General features: G+C 39.7%; 4 protein-coding genes and 1 long non-coding RNA gene across 5 annotated transcripts in view; 4 read left to right on the top strand and 1 right to left on the bottom strand.

Moving 5' to 3' along the window:
- The first annotated feature begins 2,644 nt into the window (after nucleotides 1-2,644).
- Nucleotides 2,645-3,034, top strand: LOC130691051 (uncharacterized). The gene is made up of 2 exons (XR_009421481.1): nucleotides 2,645-2,727; nucleotides 2,839-3,034. It is a non-coding gene; the product is annotated as an uncharacterized LOC130691051 (long non-coding RNA).
- Nucleotides 3,035-4,592: 1,558 nt separating this feature from the next.
- On the top strand, nucleotides 4,593-5,677 carry LOC130691320 (density-regulated protein homolog). The gene is made up of 5 exons (XM_057514244.2): nucleotides 4,593-4,669; nucleotides 4,764-4,945; nucleotides 5,010-5,097; nucleotides 5,169-5,351; nucleotides 5,411-5,677. Exons 2-5 carry the CDS (start codon nucleotides 4,772-4,774, stop codon nucleotides 5,593-5,595), a joined length of 630 nt encoding a protein of 209 aa, XP_057370227.1. The 5' UTR covers nucleotides 4,593-4,669; nucleotides 4,764-4,771; the 3' UTR covers nucleotides 5,596-5,677.
- A 1,165-nt stretch (nucleotides 5,678-6,842) lies between these two features.
- LOC130691414 (nucleolar complex protein 3 homolog) lies at nucleotides 6,843-9,740 on the top strand. Its single transcript, XM_057514357.2, has 5 exons — nucleotides 6,843-8,539; nucleotides 8,614-8,822; nucleotides 8,891-9,072; nucleotides 9,135-9,364; nucleotides 9,424-9,740. Exons 1-5 carry the CDS (start codon nucleotides 6,981-6,983, stop codon nucleotides 9,656-9,658), a joined length of 2,415 nt encoding a protein of 804 aa, XP_057370340.1. The 5' UTR covers nucleotides 6,843-6,980; the 3' UTR covers nucleotides 9,659-9,740.
- LOC130691415 (large ribosomal subunit protein mL43-like) lies at nucleotides 9,726-10,670 on the bottom strand. Its single transcript, XM_057514358.2, has 4 exons — nucleotides 10,408-10,670; nucleotides 10,236-10,342; nucleotides 9,942-10,144; nucleotides 9,726-9,877 (listed from the first exon to the last, which is right to left on the bottom strand). Exons 1-4 carry the CDS (start codon nucleotides 10,542-10,544, stop codon nucleotides 9,770-9,772), a joined length of 555 nt encoding a protein of 184 aa, XP_057370341.1. The 5' UTR covers nucleotides 10,545-10,670; the 3' UTR covers nucleotides 9,726-9,769.
- A 1,069-nt stretch (nucleotides 10,671-11,739) lies between these two features.
- LOC130691348 (WD repeat-containing protein 11-like) overlaps nucleotides 11,740-14,929 on the top strand; it is a 3,313-nt gene continuing 123 nt past the window's right edge. Inside the window, exons 1-10 of the mRNA XM_059497159.1 lie at nucleotides 11,740-12,011; nucleotides 12,086-12,197; nucleotides 12,264-12,441; nucleotides 12,503-12,676; nucleotides 12,749-13,427; nucleotides 13,486-13,784; nucleotides 13,848-14,201; nucleotides 14,262-14,386; nucleotides 14,445-14,664; nucleotides 14,731-14,923. Coding sequence (XP_059353142.1) covers nucleotides 11,914-12,011; nucleotides 12,086-12,197; nucleotides 12,264-12,441; nucleotides 12,503-12,676; nucleotides 12,749-13,427; nucleotides 13,486-13,784; nucleotides 13,848-14,201; nucleotides 14,262-14,386; nucleotides 14,445-14,664; nucleotides 14,731-14,923 — 2,432 coding nt within the window. The 5' untranslated portion in view covers nucleotides 11,740-11,913. The remainder of the gene's footprint in view (nucleotides 12,012-12,085; nucleotides 12,198-12,263; nucleotides 12,442-12,502; nucleotides 12,677-12,748; nucleotides 13,428-13,485; nucleotides 13,785-13,847; nucleotides 14,202-14,261; nucleotides 14,387-14,444; nucleotides 14,665-14,730; nucleotides 14,924-14,929) is intronic.

The raw sequence follows: 14,929 nt of genomic DNA, 5'->3' as shown, positions 1-14,929 counted from the left end.
TGCGCGAGAACCCGTGCCACTTGAAACGCCATAACTCTTTTCCCTAACCGCATTTTCTTTCTAGTAAAAGAAAGATGGCCGCCGCCGGAAACAAAAGAACCTTATTTGGGTGTATACCAACCGGATGTTAGGATAAAAAAAAAACATACCTGTTGTTCGAGAGGGGGGAGGTCTTACCTATTGTTTTTTTTTTCAAACGAAATTGCAACAGACAGTTACTATACAGCCTTGGGGGTCTGAATGAAGACTCATTTCCAATTGAAATTTCATTCTCTCTATCGACCTGTTTGACTTGGTTTTTAAAAAAAAAAAAGGGAAACATTTCGTTTAAATCAGGAGGAGGCCTCTAACAAGCTTCCGGGGAAAATAACGACCAGTTTGAACTGATTTCCCGTATATCTTAATATTAGCCGCAGTTTTCAATTTATTCTTATCGCTTTTGAAAAAAAAAAACATATAATAATTTCTATGAAAGGTGGAAAAGACCGCGCCCTATAGATCGTTATCGTTTTTTTTTTTTGGGTTGTGCCCATCAGCATATGCCACCATTGGTAGAGGCAGAATAATACCAGCGAAGCTGTACATATGTAGATTGAAATGAATGACTATTTTCTCCTTCTGTATAAATGATTTTCGACTGTAGGGAGAACATTAAGGGACCCTGAATATTTCTAAAAAAAGGAGGCCACTCCCAAATTGACTCACAATCAATAGGCCTACGTGGAATTTCTTTTTGTACAAGGACATTCCAGTACGTACTAGTTCCACGCGCCCTCACGTCAAAAGACGACAGACATGTGTGCACTGAAAAGAAAAGAAAAAAAATCATTTATTACAAAAGGCTCGATCGGTCGTCTGGCAAATTGCTTGCCTACTGACACACAGGTAGCAAAAAGGTGGAAGCCCCTCGCGCAGTTGGATGTGCGCTACTGACTGGTCTTCCCTTCAAGTTGTGTATATCCTCCTAGAGTCTGTGAACCCATCGTAAATTTACATTTTTCTTAATGCAAAGCCGCAGGCAGTCCTTTTTAGTTTCTTCTTTTATCTTTATCACATTTTTATTAAAAGCAATGGGAGAAAAAAAGAAAATTTTCTTTTAAAATGCCGTTGATTCCACCAAGCGATAAATATATACGCTTGAAATTAAAAAGCTTCGTAAATATTTCCCTGTTTTTTGTTTGACTGTAAATGGAAGAAAGCTGATTACAGGGTAGAACAGCACTCGAAAAATACCAAAAATTTATGGATTACATTCGATGTTGTGTACGCCCAAACAAGGCACATAACGTCAATTTTCAAGAGGCGCGTGGGAGGCTTTTTATCTGAGGCCCAGCAGTTTTATACTCCGTCAACGACTAGCTGCTGGTAAATGTTTCTCTCTTTTTTCCCTTGAAATTTACTAGGCCGGCATGTAGAAGAAGGTCGTTCTGTCTTTCAAAGTTAGTTGGCACGAGCTCTCTGTTGGAAAATAAATTTCCCTTTTTCTTTTTCCAGTTGGTCAGAAACACGCAACGCTCTTGTTGAGCAACGACTTTTGTGAAGTAACGGAAAAACGAAGACCTTTGGTCGACGTCCTTGTTTAGTGATACTAGCTTGACGACGAACTACGTATCTCAACAACTCTATGGCTGCGCTGTTGTAAAAATGACAGGACTTTTGGCTGACGTGATTGGGGGGAAAAAAAGGTAAACAATAAAAGCAATACTATCTAAGGCAGGGGGGGCTTATATGGCTCTTTTCCTTATCTTTTAAGCTGCCGCGATGATAAACGAAAACGTTGGAACTAAACGAAGCGGCCTTCTATTTTTATCTGCACACGTCAAAAAAAATTTCGTGTTTTTTAATATGCGCACATATTGTCGGCAGGCGAACTTGTTCGACAGTCATCATATTAGCATCACACAACGCTTTATATTGGCTTCTTGAATTGCATTATTTCACAACATTTGAAAACAACGCAGAGCATTCTTCCAAACGTTAAAAGAATGGCGTTTAACCAGTTTTTCTTCCTTTTGTGATGTGGACGCGTAAGAAATACGTGAAACAAGCGAGCAACGCGCTTTCAACCTTGAACTCGGCCTGACAAGTTATGTTTCTTCACGTCTTTTTTTTTCCCCTTCGTAGAAAAATGTATTACATCGTTTTCAAGTGGATGAACGCAGCAACCACCCTCTCGAAAAAAAAAAAAGAAATGAAATAATAATAACTGACTTTTTGACACATGAATGGATTAGTAGTAGGCCATCACATAAGGGAAATGAAATAGGAATTTATTTGTGTGTGTGTGTTTTCTGTCGGCCGGAGAAAAGAGAGACGTCATATATGCAGATGGAAGGATATTCGAGACGGGCGTTGTTGTTGTTGCCGAGGGGTTTATTCCGCTCGCCCTTGTTATTGGTTTCCTCACCACAAGTTTACTAGACTGACATATCAAATAACTAATTCTCCCCGCTTTTTGCTCAAAGACCCTTTTAGAGTAAATAAGAGATATATAGATGTACTAAACAGAGAGAGTAAACACACTGCATAGTTACCAAAGGTCCATCTCATCCATCTAAAGCCACTTTACTATTGTGATATGATGATTACGCAGGGAACGTTGCATGCCTGTATTTTTTAAGGATAGAAAATGCAATGGGTACATTTTTTTTTTTAGCCGTGATGGAAGAGCGGAGTTTTCTGCTGCTGCCCTCTGCTGCAGTTCAAAATGTCAAAACAACATACAAGGTATATATTTTTTTCTTGGGTAGAAACTGTTGATTGTTATCCAGGTGTGGCGGGACAAAGAATGCGTTACATCTTTTCTGATAAAAAAAAACTTTCCCCTTATTCCCACAGACATAAAGTTGACTCTAGCACGCCTGCTGTCCAGCCGCACTATCTCTCTTTGCCTGTCTACTCGCTTGTCAGTTCTACGTAGGGGAAAAAAAGGTACGTAAAAAAAACTAGTTTTATCAACCTTCTTTGCAGTTGTATTTACTTGATCGTCGTATAGTTATAGTTTCAACCAAACTGGAATCCCACACGCTTTTTTTTTTCCTAAAAGAATCCGCACGTTTCCAGCGCACTCACGACCTCTTATTTTTGATAGGCAAATCAGACGATCGAAAAAATGATGCGGGAATGTTAAAAGGTTCACGATCTAATCACCGCCATCGTTATACGTTGATTACAGCCTTCAATCCGCTAATGAAGGTAAACATTTGCATGAGAACCAGGAAAGAAAAAAAAAATGATCGGAAAGGAAAAAGGGGATAGTAGAAAACACAATACAAAACCCCATAAGAGTTTTCAAGTTGATGGCGCCGTATAACTCACGGGGGGTTGGAACGTGCTTCGTGACATGGTTGGAAAAGAAAAAGCACACAGCCTATCCCTTGCATGTCCCGGAGAACAAACAACGTCACTTTGAAGAGAACAAAAGAAGATTCAAATGACGTCATTGTCTGTTGTGTGACTCATTTTGTGGTTTTTTTTAAAGAGAAACAATTTTTGTTTAAAGAACCGCCTTTTTTTTAGATTTTTTTTTCTTAAGAAAAAAGATATTTGATTCGGAAGCCATTCCGCGAGAAAAAGAGACACACATGGGAATGTTAAAAGCTAATCAACTCACAACATACCCACCCCAGTTAGAAAGGGCTGGTTTCGAATAACGTCGCCGGGCATCGCGTGACCCTGCGATCCCTTTTCTTTTTTTAATGCGTAACTTTACGTCGCTCCGGTAACGCTTGTTTGGCTGTCTATATAGCGTGTGTGTGTGTGTGTGTGTGGTTTTATTACAACATTCTTTATTCTTTTACTCGTTCCATCATTAAATCTTATACAGTCAGCACAACTGAACCTTTTGACACCGTTCGTCGTAATCCAATCAGTTGATGGACACATAAAAAACCAGTCAAAATCGTAACTAATAAAGTTGTTTTTAAATAACAGCAAAAACGATGGGGGATGGGAAGGAAGCCAGTGTGACATGGCCTTTTTAGAGAAAATCACGATGAGAAGGAGGGGCCCCGTATATTTCAAAGGCGAGGAAACCCTATAAAAAAAAAACATACTGGCGACTTTCACCCCTCATTGCGTCATTCTTATGCTGCCGAGGATGTGGTGGTTCCGATTTCTTTAAAAGACCAGCTTGTAAATTCCTCGGCAAAGATTTGTGGAATCGCGTGTCTCTTTTTAACGTCAAAAGAGATACAGGAAAAAATTCACCACAATAGCTAGCGGCACTGTTACGAAATGATACTCACACATTCTTGTTGGAAAGAAAATGTCATCAGCGGGAGCCTGTTTTCTCATTGGAAAAAAAAAGGCTTTCTTCCATCATCACTCTAAATGACAAACACATTTCCATTAACTTTTTTTTTGTTGATTCAAGCGCTGATGGCTAGGCGCCAGATGGTTCAGTCATCGGCACTGTTAATGTCGCCGATAATTAGTTTTTTTTTGTCCCTAAGGAAGTTAGGGGGAATGTCTAGCGCTCGTTAGGGCACACATGCACTCGTTCGTTTATTTCCTCGTTCAAAGTGGTAGTAAGAATAGCCATCTAGCGACATCATTCGGATTTTAATCGCGGATTCGGCCGTCTGCTAGAGCCTGAAGCAAACAGAGTTACATACTGTGTCATCATTTCCCACGTCAGTTGCTATTAATTTAGACAGACAGATATCTGGTAAAATTATAATAGGACTGTTTTCTCCGGTTTTAATAGCCATCATTCTTTTCCTCGTTACTCATATAATAATACCATTTTATGTCATTTTCAGTTATCAAAATGTCTGAAGATTGTGCTGCTGCCGGAGATGAGGTTTCAGAGACTCCCGTAGTGAGTGTCGCTGTCAAACCTCAGTATTATGTTACTGAATCTGGATTACCTGTTGGCCCAAAGCCGGATGTTGATTATCCATTGACAGTTCTTTACTGTGGAAACTGTGGACTACCAACAGAGGTAGGAATTCAATTTAATTGAGTAAAATTTTTAAAACCTGGCAAAGTGACACAATTTGTTTTAGTATTGTGAATTTTATGCAGAACATGAGAAGTGCAAGGCATGGTTCGAGAAAAACTTGCCATCAGAGTTTGCCAAGCAGGCAAGAATAGGTATTTAGATTCAATATTTTTTTTTGCCTGAAATATTAATGGCTGGGGTACATTTTATATAATCTACTTAGGAGATGGAAAGAATGAAGGAGAAGAATCAAAAGAGACTGAGGATGACAAGAAGAGACAAAAACGGGGTGGCAAGGGTTTGTCTAAACCCAAGAAAAAAGAGGGTGGACCCAAGAAAATCAGCTTGAGTGTTGCTCCCCGTGGCAGGAAAAGGCTGACATGTGTTGTTGGACTGAAGTCATATGGTAGTCATACTTTCATATTTTTTGTTTTTTTTTCATCAAGCTTGGTTTTAATTTTTCAGACATCGATTTGAAAACAGCAGCTAAGTTTTTCGGTACCAAATTTGCGTGCGGTGCCTCGGTAACGGGGGACGACGAAATTGTCATTCAAGGCGATGTCAAAGATGATCTGTTTGATCTTCTTCCAGAGAAGTGGCCTCAGATAGATGAAGACTCAATTGATGATCTTGGGGAGGTGAAACGTTAAATGTTCTAAAGCAATCCATACTTTTTGTGAATCATTGGGGAATACAATAGTCGGTACGGCTACTTTGTACTTCCTAAGAAAACATTGGTAAGTTAACTTCGCGCCACCTCAATGTACAACTTGTACTACTTGAAAGGTTTAAAGATTTTTAAACATGGATTTTCCGAAGCTACTTTATTCAAAAGTTGTATAGTTCATACGGAAATTAGTTTCATGTGGCATTGAACGTAGTTTTCCTATTTTGTTGTTTAGTCAAAAGGAACTCGCAGTGCATACGTTTTTTGAGCCTATTCTCGGGGGGGGGAGAGTCTTCAAGTCATTTTTGGGAAAAAATATTCTAATCTTAAAAATTGTGGACAATTTTCACAGTCTGAGAAATTCGTTGCTGCAACGTAAATTATTGCAATGTACTCATTGCGCAGTGTGTCACTGCTGGCTTCGCACGTGTATACTTCTACCGAGTTCATCCTGGCTATGAGACTGAAAAAAATTTGATCTCGTATGAAGTGTTGTCAGAGAAGTAGTTAAAAATTGTTGTGAAAAATGGCCACAGGGCCAGTAGTATCTTCTGGTTCCTTTGCGATCGAGAGAGAACAAATAGTGCCCTCTGTAAAACCGAAAAGAGCGTTTGACGTGAATGTTGCACTTCAACAGACAAAACCTGAAGCAATCGAAAAGGTGAAGAGCACCAATGCAGCAGGAACACAAGACAAAGTTTCAATAGCGTCCAAAGCCAATGATAAGGCAGTATTTGACTCTTCTGCGGACGAGGAAGGACAAATAAACGAAGAACTTGAATTTAAAGAAGAAATAGGTGGTTATGAAGACGACGAAGAAGATAACTTTGAAAGCACGGAGGATGAAAATGGCCCAACAGAAATGGATGAAGAAGGCGGATACGAAGACGAAGATGAAGAATTTGAAGATTGCTGATGTTTCCCTCGAATGTCTATTTTGTCGATTTAGGAAAAGGAAAAAAATTATACTTCATAAATGAATAACTGGTTTGTTTTTCTGTCATAAAACGATGCATTTTCCGTGTTGTCACAATAAAAAGAATTTGGAGAGGAATGGAAGTATTGAGTATTTCTTTTGAACGAATATATTTCTTACAAGAAAGAAAATAAACCAGTCAGCTTCTGAATCTTTGCGAATCGCGCTTAAAACATGGAGTTCTGGTCTGGTTCAATACAGTCCGTTTCATCTCTTCTTCACAAGTCCTCTACCGACAAGTTTCAGTACTACGCGGAGAACTTCACGTGGTGATTTTCCAAAAGCCGTCTGAATTAGACTTGGACAAAACTTACGTGGTGTATTTCTCGTTCTTGTTTTTGTTTTCATATTAGGGAACAAGTTCGCTCCAATTATTGTCATAACCTGTTAAGATGGCAAAGAAAGGTGCCAAAAAAACGATGGTGGTTAGCAAAACTAAGCGAGCCAGCCACATGAAACACAAGAAAACTTACAAGGCTGGTGCTAGAGTACGTCAACCTGTGGTCAAAACGAAATTGCGACCCGGGGATAGAACCCAGCCAAACAACAGCCGCCTGAACCCGCAAAGTAATAAAAATGCTACAACCTCTATTCCAGGTATCAGTAAGAAAAAGAAAATGAATAACACCAAACCAATTGCGAAAAACCCAGTAGTTATCCAAGATGACTTCGAAGCTGATGAAATGATGGATATGATGGATGAAGAAGATGTTACTTTCCTAAAGAATAATGCAACAAAAAAAGAACAGAATGGTAATTTACCAAAGAAAAGAAAATTAGAAGAAAAAAAGAGTAATAATGTTGAAGAAGAGTACAATGAAGAACTGTTCAATAAGGAGTTGACAAAGAAAGAAACAAAGCACCTTTTGCCAATTAAAACTAAGCAGGGTATTGTAGAGCAGTCAATTGAGGTTGACTACCAAACGTCTGATGAAGAGGAAGATCATGAAGATGAGGATGCTGAAAAAGAAGAAGCTCCCAAAAGCATGGCAGAGATGTATGCACAACGCAAACAGAAACTTGAAGATCTAAAAGCGCTGATTGGGTCGTCGTCGAGCAATATTCTTGAAAACCCGGATGAACGAATGGAGCATATCAGTGCAGTATTGAAATTGTACAATACACTCACTCCAGACATTTTCATCACTGGTTTTAAACTAGTGTCTGCCAGTCTGGTGGAACTTTTCAAAGATTTGGCACCAGGATTTGAAATTAAATCTACTTCTAAGCCTGGTGAACGACTAAAGAAACTTACCAGAGAAGTCTACGGAAACGAAGCACGTCTCCTTAAGTACTATCAAATGTTTCTTAAAAAACTAGAAGATACACTTGCACCGCTGAAGGAGATGAAAAAAAATCCGAAAAATCTTGAAGAACGTGCCAAGCGAGTTGCGATTTTTGCGTTAAAATGCTTAAGTGATTTGTTAGTGGCTATGCCACACTTTAATTTTTCGAAAAATATCGTACACGCTTTGATTCCATTTACGGCTCACAAGATGGACGAGGTGCGACTTTTGGTCTGTTCTGCGTTTAAAAAACTCTTCAAAGACGACAAGAAAGGGGAGATATCCCTGCACGCTGTTCGACAAGTTAATCACTTGATTAAAAATAAACGACACCACCAGATTCCACCCGACTGCTTGGACATCCTTATTGCATTGCGAATCAAAGATGTAAATTTAGACAAGGAAAGAGAGGAGGAAATCAATCGGTACAAAACTTTGACGAGAAAAGAAAAACTCCTCATATTGTCAAAGAACGAGAGGCGTCGAAGAAAGAAGATTGAACGACTGGAGAAAGAAATTGTTGTTGCTAGAGCAGAGCATAGCAAAGGAAGTAAAAGTAAATACCAGACAGAAACGGTTAAATTGGTTTTCACCATTTACTTTCGCATCCTGAAGATGGCTCCAAAATCTGGTCTTATGGGTGTCGTCTTGCAGGGATTGGCAAAGTGTGTACTTATATACATTTACTTGTTATATGTTTTACAATTCGTAGCTAATAATATTCTGTTTTTGTACACAGATTCGCACATACAATTAACGTGGATTTCTTTACCGACTTGGTGGAAGTTTTCAATAATCTCATCGCCAACGATCAGCTTGATTACCGGCAGTGTTTGTACGCGATTCAAGTAGTACTCATTATGCTCTCTGGTCAAGGAGAAGCACTTAACATCGACCCTCTTCACTTCTATTCCCACTTGTACAAAGTCCTTTTCAGTCTTACTGCTGGTATGCCATATTTTGGTTTATTAATTTTTTTAATTCATTGACACTAGTCTCATGAAAACTGAATGTAGGGCCTTCGAATTCCGATATGCCCATCGCGCTAGACTGTCTCGAAAACATGCTAATCAAACGAAGGAAAAAGGTTTCTATCCACCGCGTTTTAGCATTCACAAAGCGGGTTGCAACCTTGGCTCTTCAAGTCCAACATAATAGCAGTATAGGTCTGCTCAGTTTGGTCCGCATCTTAATGATGGTAAGTAGTTTGCTTTTTCTTATTTAACCTTCTGTGTAATCGGTGGTTTCTCCCCCAAACAGACGCATAAGCAAACAGATATGCTTCTGGATCTTGACACCTCCTCCGGCAGTGGAACTTTCTTGGCAGAATTAGAAGAGCCCGAGCACTGTAACGCAGGCAGTACTGCTTTATGGGAACTGCATTCACTTGTCAGGCATTACCATCCAATTGTGAACAAATTTGCGCGACACATTCTTCTTAAAAATCCAACAACTGGCAACGGAGCTCTATCGATGGAATTAACACGAAAGTATGTCCTAATGAAAGTCATGTTTATATGGATTGACCGATGTTAATGCTTACGCTTAGGACACCACTGGAGTTACATAAACAATACGATCCTTCCCTTCTGGCTTTCCAGCCTGCTGTACCCGGACCGTCATCTACCCCGATCAACTTGAAAAAATTGTGCGCCGAAGAGTTTCATAATTCAGAACTAGAGGCTTTAATCTCTAAAGTCTTACAGACTGACCATATGAAACTCTGGGAAAAGGATATCGCATCAGAGCAATTGGCTTTAGTTAAGAATGGTGTACAAAATTGATTACAGCAAATTTTGCCTGGTTTTGATTTGATCTTAAATCTTTACCATGAAAATAAATCTTGTTGAAAAATTTCTATCTAAACTGTATTGGCTTGGCTATTGCCTAACGTTCTAGTTTGTTGGTTTACTTGCCGGGTCTTCTATTTGTGTTTTCTTGAAAATTTCGATCAACTGTTCAGTTGCAGTCGGCCCGTGATCAATAGGCTTAGACAGAACTTCCTATAAGATAATGGGTAAACAATAACCAATTTTTTACTTATAAGATAATACATTCTGTCCTTACATGAGGGTATTCTGCTAAATTCATCTCTGGTGCTTGATGGGTGAAAGGATTCCAAACTCCTTGTATGGTTGGGTAATCAGTGTGTTGATACTTTCTGAATCTCATTACAGGAGTTCCTGATCTAGTACACATATAACTGAGCCATTTAAGGACTTCATCTCTGTTGAACTCATGGCAGCTCAAATATTCACGTTCTCCATTTACTGTATCAATGCAATGTTGCAGAATAGTCATTTTGCTATCTTTACAGATATTTCCAAAAAATTGGAGGGAATAAAAATTAGTGATCCTTACAGTATTCTGCAACCATACAAGGGGAACGGTGCCTTCTAGGTTTCAAATAGACAACTGTTCCAGGATTGGTTTTTGCAAACTCCATCAGATCAGATTCAATGAAGTCTCTGAAATTGCACAAAACATGTAAGTTGTTTCGATTTTCGAAATATGTAAAGCACACTTAATGTACCGGACTCCACGGCTTCCTCCATGATTTTTACAAAATTTGAGCGTAATCCTTTGAAGTTGTGGAATATAACGTCCCAGTCCATTTTGTAAAGGGGTTCGAAGGAACCCTGATGGTAAAAACAGATGTGAATTTGACATGGAAATTAACCTTGATTTTTGAATCTGCTAAATTGTTTTAAGAGTTCCAGGTATGCCTACAAAAATATTTCTATTTCTTTATATTTATTATATAACTTTAATTGAAAAAAAGTGAGGCAAACACAACGAGATATATTTTAACCCTCTTTGCCGTGCGCAGACGATTGTTTATTCTGCTTTGCATTGTTGCATATTTTCATAATGTTTAGTTTCTCTAAGCATGAAAACAGTTTAAAAAAATAAATATTATCGTTTACCAAATTGACCCAAATAAAAAAAAAGTTTCACGAAAAATTATGGAAACCGCAAAGGCAAAAAAAAAATTACGTAATGTAACAACACAGATTCGACCCCGCAAAATTAGGATGGCAGCCGTGAACGATACCACAGCGCTATACTTCATTTATGGTTGCCTAGTACATAAGCTGCCTATTTGAATGGGTGACACCCAAAGCAAAATTTGGTTGGAATGTGCGGTCCTGGCACAATGGTTATCACCTTCGTATTCTGTCGTCCCGGGTTCAAATCCCGCCACCTCCAATTTCCAAGCCCTCCATTCCCTCCTCTCCTCCCTCCATGCTCTCCTCCCACCACCCTCTCCCTCATCATTGAAGATTCATCTCAAGGTCTCAATTCGCAAGATACATCACATCGGATTCGCAAGATTCTTCACATCATCGGATAATGCAAGATTCCACATCTTCATCACCAAATGAAAAAAGAAATAAGAAGAAAGAAGAGCCATGCCTACTATAAAGGGGCTAAAAATGGCACTACACTAAAAAAAACACACATACACCTACATACATAGACATTACACGTATACAGACGTTTCATATCGATCTGTAGTACCGTTCACTACATGTTGAAGATCGACCCACAAACTGAGGTAGAGAAGAGGTGATCGTAACCCGTAGGTTGTTCGTAAGTTCTCCCCATGGCCTGAAAGACGGTTCATGGATGCAGGCAGCTTATCATCGGGCTATGTGACCCTCTTCGATACCAATAAGTTTTTGTTTTCCTTACTGTGGGGTTTGTTTTCTAACGGGGCGTACAGTAGTGCTGCTAACAGGTTAGTAGGTAGGCAAGCTAGTCGAAAAATCAAATTTAAAAACAAACAGAACAAGGCAGAACAGATATGTAGTCTGCTCTTTCAGACGACACATGTTGTGCAAGTACTACCACTGAATTGCTCCCATTGGTGTTAGACAATACATTTTTGTTCTCTTAAGTGTGTAGGGATATAAGTGGTCACACCCCCGGTTTCATAAGTTCTAATTCATCCCTTGCCAAATAAAAATCCCCTACATTATTAAGGAATATTAATTATGCTTAGCAAGCTATAGGGTTGCGAAATATTTTTTGAAAAATGGAGGAAACCACCCAGAAGGAGGCGAACTATCCTCGGATATTGCCTCGAAGCTTGACGGCCGCCTGTTGCATAAAAAACAAGGGGGCACTAGATTGGTAATTATATGTCTTTTTCTATAATATGAAGTAAAATCAAAAAATATCTTCCCAATAAAAATTTGATTTCACAGGAGTTCTACCAGTCTTCTAGCCTATGGCTCGAATTACACAGTTGTGGTAGTTGATACTGTTGTGTTACAAGTGGTTCAAACACTAGATAAACATAAAGCAGCTATAGTCAAGGTTTGATGCTCATTGTTTCATTCAGTTGAAAATCCATTTCTTGTTAGCCTTGTGGTTTTAAAAAAGGTAAAATGGCCTGGACGAATAATGTCAGGAGCCACAATGTCGGGTGCGTCAACCCAGAAATCGACATATCAACCTATACTTCTTGCATCTGCTGATACTTCAGGTCTGATAATCATTTGGGATGTGATAACTGGTGTGGCATTACACATTTTAAGTGATGGGAATAGACCCATACAAGGTAATGGTCTTTTCAGTGTTACCATGCTCTAGTTAATGTAACTGTTCGTCTTCATCTTTAGATATGATGTGGTCCAAACACTTTGACCAAAGTGAAAAGTATCTGATGGTTATACACCCTCCTTATTCATTTGTGGTCTGGGATGTCACAACAGGAAATAAATTATGGAAAAAAACATATACTGAAAATATTCTTGCAATAGATTTAGATCCATTTGATTCTACACGACTGGCATGTAATTTCCGAACCGAGGTGTCTAATTAGAAAATCCAATCTAACTAATTACTCTCCGATGTTTACGCTGCAGTTCTATGTCCTGATTGCATCCTTTTCGTGGAAGATTTTTCGTTATATAAAGCCTCCTCCAGCAATGGTCGGAAGTTCTATATTTCGTCTCCAAAAGCTGCCACAACACCTGGTACTCCAAGTGTTTCATTCCCAACCAGCTCTTCCGATCGCTCTCGTGATCGGCTTCGTAAATTGATGCGAGACATCATTGTTGGCGAATCTGCCCCCCGCCCAGAAGAGCAGGGCATGACTTCACTTAATGAATGCCTTCAGCTTAGCTTCCATCGTTGTTTACGCCACATAATTTGCTTGGTCTATGCCAGGGAAATCCTTCTGGTAGACCTACGCATCCACCATACAGTCGCGGTTTTGCTGTCAACGGACCGAAGCTATTCTCCACTACAACAACTGATACTATGTCGTCAAAGGGATGTATTGATTTGTGTCCACGAGTCTGGCTCGTTGAGTGGCCGAATCAGAAAAGGAATCATGCAATCAATGGAAACTACGACCCCATCCCATTCTCCGTGGAACACACCAGAATTAGATGTTGAGTTACATTACGAACAACGATCACAGACAGACAGTATTAGGTTAACCAAAAACAACAAAATCCTTGGGGCTGCTTTGCATCCTCTTCTAGAATCCCGTACAGTTCTCCTGCTTTCTGACGGAAGGCTTTACTTCTACGACTTGAGGTGTGATCATCTGTCATATTCAGTATTAACGCCTAATTTACTTCTATTATCTTACTAGTTCAAACGTTATGAAACAGCAGGGATGTCTAGCCGAAATCATGCCTCCCCTGTGGACCAACTGTGATAGCAAACTTTCACTCAAATTCTGTCTCTCAGGATTGCTGACATCATTATCTGGCTACGTACCCTCTTCCAATCAGTTCGTTATGAAAATGTGTCCACCACTCACTGTTAAAAATTGGCAATACTACCAACCACTGGCAGCAATCGGTTGCGCAAATGGAACCATTCAAGTTTGTGATGTATCATCTGGCCTGATCAAAAAGGAACTTGCTGTGCATAACTACGCTGTTAAAGGTAAAACGATGCCATTTTAATATTTTGTGTTTTTTATTTCAGTCTTTGGTTTCTCTTTCTTAGGCATCGAATGGATTCAAATGGATGAATTTCTTAGCCACGCACAGTCTCCTCCGGCTGCAATTGGTGGATGGGTGCGTAACGAAATCCTCTTGACAAACGTTCAAACGGGAAGGGTAGTGTCAATTCGAGCCGATCGAGGAGAAGAATCGCCAATAGAGCTCGTGCGCGTTTCGCCGTTAAAGCAATACTTTATGGTAGTCTTTAAGGAAGCGCCACCTGAGCTGTGGGATTTGCGTCATTTGACTCTTATCCGCACACTCCCGAAACGTTTTCCTACCATCACTAGTCTAGAGTGGCTACCTTCCCATCTTCAGCGACATGTAAAGAAATCTCTAGCCGAAGATTCAGATTCAAGTAAAGCGTCCTCGTCTATTTGAGTAAATTGTTTTAGTGCCATAATCTTTACTTTGATAGGTGTCACCTTGTTGACGGGTATGAGCGTAAAGGAGTTTTTTGTGTTCGCTGATCCGGATGGAAATCTTTACCACTTGACTGTCGATGGAAGTGTGGTCAAAGACGGTGCACGACTGTCGCCGCCGGTAATTCTTTAATGTTTTGCTGTCAAATCAATAATTGCTTATGAATTGTGTTTATTAGAACACTTTGAACGGGATCGTCTCAATGGCATGGAAAAGCGAGTGGATGGCTCTTGGCGACGCAGAAGGTGGCGTCGCCATTTGGGAATGGAGAACACGCCACTTCCGTCCCTTGCCCCACTCCAAGAGTCCCATTCGGAAATTAAGGTTTGCTCCAGGGAAGAATAATATGAAGCTACTCGTACTTCATATGGAAGGTCTTGATATCTGGGATGTGAAAGGTAACGAGAATTTGTTTTGATATTCAACGTTGAGTGGTTGCAAAAAAAATATATTTTGTCATACAGAAAGCGAGCGGTTGGGACAATGGAAAAATTCCCCTTTTCGAGATTATCTTTCTATTTTGGATGCAGAATGGTCGGCCTCCGACAGACCACTATTAGCGTGCTCTGACGGTTCCATAAGGGTCTTTGACATATCATTAAATCAGTGCAGCTCGTCCTTAGCGGAAGATGCACGAGAACGAATTTCATTCCCGTTGTTAAT

This window comes from Daphnia carinata, chromosome 1 (assembly GCF_022539665.2).
Source record: "Daphnia carinata strain CSIRO-1 chromosome 1, CSIRO_AGI_Dcar_HiC_V3, whole genome shotgun sequence".
NCBI classification, from domain to species: Eukaryota; Metazoa; Arthropoda; class Branchiopoda; order Diplostraca; family Daphniidae; genus Daphnia; species Daphnia carinata.
The sequence above is the reverse complement of the archived record's forward strand: the minus strand, read 5'-3'. Positions and strand labels throughout refer to the sequence as shown.

What these genes read in the sequence shown, in the direction of transcription:
- LOC130691414 (XM_057514357.2), top strand. Translation starts at nt 6,981, where the DNA reads ATGGCAAAGAAAGGTGCCAAAAAAACGATGGTGGTTAGCAAAACTAAG. An exon ending in GTCTTGCAGGGATTGGCAAA is followed by an intron (nt 8,540 to 8,613) that starts GTGTGTACTTAT and finishes TTTTGTACACAG; the next exon opens with ATTCGCACATACAATTAACG. An exon ending in TCGATGGAATTAACACGAAA is followed by an intron (nt 9,365 to 9,423) that starts GTATGTCCTAAT and finishes GCTTACGCTTAG; the next exon opens with GACACCACTGGAGTTACATA.
- LOC130691415 (XM_057514358.2), bottom strand. Translation starts at nt 10,544, where the DNA reads ATGTCAAATTCACATCTGTTTTTACCATCAGGGTTCCTTCGAACCCCT. An exon ending in GGAGGAAGCCGTGGAGTCCG is followed by an intron (nt 10,343 to 10,407) that starts GTACATTAAGTG and finishes GTGCAATTTCAG; the next exon opens with AGACTTCATTGAATCTGATC. An exon ending in ATTTAGCAGAATACCCTCAT is followed by an intron (nt 9,878 to 9,941) that starts GTAAGGACAGAA and finishes ATTATCTTATAG; the next exon opens with GAAGTTCTGTCTAAGCCTAT.
- LOC130691320 (XM_057514244.2), top strand. Translation starts at nt 4,772, where the DNA reads ATGTCTGAAGATTGTGCTGCTGCCGGAGATGAGGTTTCAGAGACTCCC. An exon ending in ACTGTGGACTACCAACAGAG is followed by an intron (nt 4,946 to 5,009) that starts GTAGGAATTCAA and finishes AATTTGTTTTAG; the next exon opens with TATTGTGAATTTTATGCAGA. An exon ending in TGTTGGACTGAAGTCATATG is followed by an intron (nt 5,352 to 5,410) that starts GTAGTCATACTT and finishes TTAATTTTTCAG; the next exon opens with ACATCGATTTGAAAACAGCA.